Consider the following 4,463-nt stretch of genomic DNA (forward strand, 5'->3'; position numbering starts at 1 on the left):
TCCCTTGAACATGAGGTCCCTTGAACATAAGGTCCCTTGAACATGAGGTCCCTTGAACATGAGGTCCCTTGAACATGAGGTCCCTTGAACATGAGGTCCCTTGAACATGAGGTCCTTGAACATAAGGTCCCTTGGTCCCTTGAACATGAGGTCCCTTGAACATGAGGTCCCTTGAACATGAGGTCCCTTGAACATGAGGTCCCTTGAACATGAGGTCCCTTGAACATGAGGTCCCTTGAACATGAGGTCCCTTGAACATAAGGTCCCTTGAACATGAGGTCCCTTGAACATGAGGTCCCTTGAACATAAGGTCCCTTGAACATGAGGTCCCTTGAACATGATATTGTTTGAACATAAATAAGTGATGAGTTTACATGAACATGACTGAACTAAACCCAAGCTTGAGCGGAACGTGGACAGGGTTGGCCATGAGCGGAACGTGAACAGGGGTGGCCATGAGCGGAACGTGGACAGGGGTGGCCATGAGCGGAACGTGGACAGGGGTGGCCATGAGCGGAACGTGGACAGGGTTGGCCATGATTGGAACGAGGACAGGGGTGGCCTTTAGCGGAACGTAACAGGGTGGCCATGAGCGGAACGTGGACAGGGGTGAGCGGAACGTGAACAGGGGTGGCCATGAGCGAACGTGGACACAGCGGAACGTGAACAGGGGTGGCCATGAGCGGAACGTGGACAGGGGTGGCCATGAGCGGAACGTGAACAGGGGTGGCCATGAGCGGAACGTGGACAGGGGTGGCCATGAGCGGAACGTGAACAGGGGTGGCCATGAGCGGAACGTGGGCAGGGGTGGCCATGAGCGGAACGCCAACATAAAGTGACCTGAATGTGAGTTCATCTAAACTTAAGACGTAATAAACCTCGACTTATCTTACCTTATATTGCAGGCGGCTTTATTACGGCAGAGCTGAAATGAAGAGTAAAAACAGATTAATAATAATAATAATAATAATAATAATAATAATAATAATAATAATAATAATAATAATAATAATAATAATAATAATAATAAATCCATGTTTCAAAATCTATATCAATACAATACAAACTAGAATCGTACAGACAGACAGACGGACAGACAGACAGACAGACAGACAGACAGACAGACAGACAGACAGACAGACAGACAAAACATAAACACTGGAGTTAAAAAGAGACACAAAGTCACATTATAACATACATAAATACGATGAACTCCTCTTAAAAAAAACCCACCTGTGTTAGAATATAGATTAACACTACAAAACCCTACAACTACATAAACCCTTTCCTATGCTGGACACACAAGAACACAAGAATGGAGGAAACTTCAGCGGGCCTATTGGTCCATACTGGGCAGACCCGTTTACACCCAACACCTATCGCTTATATAGCCATCCAACCTATGTTTGAAGCAATCCAGCGTATTCGAGTTAATGATGATATTTAGTAACTTGTTCCACTCATCCAATACTCTATTTCCAAACCAATGTTTACCTATTTCGCGCCTAAATCTAAATTTGTCTAATTTAAAACCATTGTTACGAGTTCGCTCCTGGTTGGATAGTTTGAGTACCTTTGTAATGTTACCTGACTTCCATTTATACACCTGTATCATATCGCCCCTCACTCTACGTCTCTCGAGGGAGTGCAAATTAAGATGCTTTAACCTGTCTCTATACTCAAGGTTCCTAATGCCCGGGATTAGTCTTGTCATTCTCCTCTGAATTCTTTCCAAGGATTCTATATCTATTCTTAATACGGACGAGGCTATGTAGTGACCCTCAGATAAGATTGTCTGTATATCCCTTTAGATCTTAACATGTCTGGGTCGTGGAAGGATGCACCTGCCTCTAGTGACCTTGCATTGTGACGTAAGAATCAGCTGATGTGTTAAGTTTTGTATGCAGGTTCTGTATGTTAATCTCCTTTCACCTCGAGTACTCTGTCTCTGTCTCTTATTTCAGTTTTATGTTATAGTTCTGTCTCTCACTAAACCTCTCCCTGTCTTTTCATTTCGTCTCATTGTATGTATGTATGTATGTACGGGTAGAAAATGTGTGTGTGTGTGTGTGTGTGTGTGTGTGTGTGTGTGTGTGTGTGTGTGAACTTTACCCGGCAATAGGACCCACTAACCCCCCAAGAGACTCTTTAACCAATCGAGGACCATTCAAGCACGATCTTTACCTGCTTCACTGACCTAATTACCTCACCTCACCTTACCTCACCTGTATCACATTTTTTTATCATAGTCAAGATTAAAGATTATATCAGTACTTTATACCATATATGTAAACCTGAACTCTCTCTCTCTTTGTGTACTTCCCATAGAGAATTTTAACCGACAGTGACCTTCATGGCACTTCCGTCTGGCAGTACTCCTCTGAGGCTTATTTTAACATCAGTTCCTTCTCGTATAACTTCCGGCTTACCTGTCTGGCCTCAACAAACATCCAAGCATCAGGCAATAAATCAAATGTTTCTATTTATTCGAATAATAATGCCGTAAGGTGTATAGTGGAGGTAAAATGCATTGCTTTCAATATTTAACCTTAACCTAACCTAACCTAACCAAACCTAACCAAACCTAACCTAACCTAACCTAACTTAACCTAACCTAACCTACGTGATGATGCTTTAAACTCGTGTGTGTGTCTGTCTCTCTGTACATCATTACCCTCAGGTGTTCATGCTTTCCTTACACAACATGTAGCGTGTTCGTCAAGGTTATATTTAGTAGTTACTGAGGTAAGTTATTCCATGAAAGAAGGAAGCATCATCGCCCTGTTCAGAGATGAGATTAAAGATTTCATTCTTCCATTTCAACATCTATTCTTCGATTAAAGAAATGTCATGAGTGTGTGTGTGTGTGTGTGTGTGTGTGTGTGTGTGTGTGTGTGTGTGTGTGTGTGTGTGTGATAGTGAAGCGCGATGGCATGTGAGGTAGTGTTGGTATGCGCCACAGTTAACTATGTATAAACTCGTATGAAAATAATCATATACAAATAGACACACACACACACACACACACATCATCTACAGGTGGGTCATGGCTAGTATGTGTGTTCACCTGTAAACACCTGTGAGTGAGGGAGGGAGGGAGGGAGGGAGGGCGTATCCGGGAGGCTTTCGTGGAGTGAATACCTCAGTCACTCCACCCTAGAAGGACCACCAACACGTACAGTACATTCTTCGCCTAGTATAGACAGAGATTAACAAGTCTCATCTTATTAATTGTATAATATTCACCATTCATTCATTTTAAGGGCGATCGTCTTTTAAGTTAGTAAAGATGCAATACCTCGATCCTATACATTTTCGACACACCAGCGAGAAAAAAATATCTTATAAATTTGTCCATATCAGTGAACTTTATAGACTAAGAGGTTCAAGATTACCTCAGTTATACCAACACCACTAACAGATACAGGGAGATTTAGACTATGTACTGTTGAGGGTGAGGATATCAAAGTTCACAAATTATGGAGTGGACATATAAAATTCGCTCCTGAGTTTCGGCTTATCTCGTGTTACTGAGACGTCTTGAACAAGTTGGGTTGATGTATTACTAAATCATCAAACACACAGGTAAACTATAGCTACTCCGAGTGATGAAAATAAATACAGGTAATTGAACTATTTTCCCTTAATTAGCAATTAAACAAAGCTCTGTTGTTACTTTAAAAACAATAGGAAATGGCCAAGAGGTAATAAAAACGATCAATTTGTTTTGCTACGGGTGAATAAAGCGCTCGCCTCCTGTCCTATGGGTAAGATGGTCGTCGGCTGAGGCACCCCCAGTCCACCCAGCTGTAAATGGGAACCTAACTTAACAGTCGAGGGTAATAAGATCACTCGAGGGTTCCACCGCTTATATACCAAAGGCTTTATATTCATCTTGCTATATCCTCGCTGCCCTTAATGGTCCACCCCCCTAAAAACGGTTCAGGCTGTAAGACATGGAGACACCCATACTACCTGGCGGATGGGTAATTGTTTATAGGCAGAGAGAAGGACGATGGCGGCTCACCTGTTTGGATCAAAGTGGTGGGCATTTATTAGCGTCTCTACTTGTATTGTACTTGTTGGTGTCGCTTCTGTACTTGTTATTACTACTTTTTTTTATTGAAGCTTTGTTTTATTTTGGTGTCTTTGTTGTGGTTACTGAATTGTTGTTGTTGTTGTTGTTGTTGTTGTTGTTGTTGTTGCTTTTCTTGTTGTTTTTTGTATTTTGTGGCTATTGTTGTGTTATTATTGTTGTTGTTGTTTTCTTGTTGCGGTGTTGTATTATTTTGTTGTTGTGGTTGTTGCTTTTTCTAATTTTTTTGTTATTTTCGTCTGTGATTGAAAAGACTATTGTTTTATACGTATCTCTTTTACTATAGTACGATAGTTTTTTTTTCGTTTTTGTATTTATTCATATATCTGAGAGAGAGAGAGAGAGAGAGAGAGAGAGAGAGAGAGAG

The 4,463-nt window shown here is 41.5% G+C and overlaps 1 protein-coding gene across 1 annotated transcript; it reads right to left on the reverse strand.

Annotated features, from left to right (window-relative positions):
• Positions 1–389: 389 nt before the first annotated feature.
• LOC121863193 (pollen-specific leucine-rich repeat extensin-like protein 3) lies at positions 390–815 on the reverse strand. Its single transcript, XM_042361676.1, has one exon. The coding sequence runs from the start codon at positions 813–815 to the stop codon at positions 390–392; it is 426 nt and encodes a 141-aa protein (XP_042217610.1).
• Positions 816–4,463: the final 3,648 nt, after the last annotated feature.

Source organism: Homarus americanus, unplaced genomic scaffold, assembly GCF_018991925.1.
Source record: "Homarus americanus isolate GMGI-L3 unplaced genomic scaffold, GMGI_Hamer_2.0 scaffold7329, whole genome shotgun sequence".
Classification (NCBI taxonomy): domain Eukaryota; kingdom Metazoa; phylum Arthropoda; class Malacostraca; order Decapoda; family Nephropidae; genus Homarus; species Homarus americanus.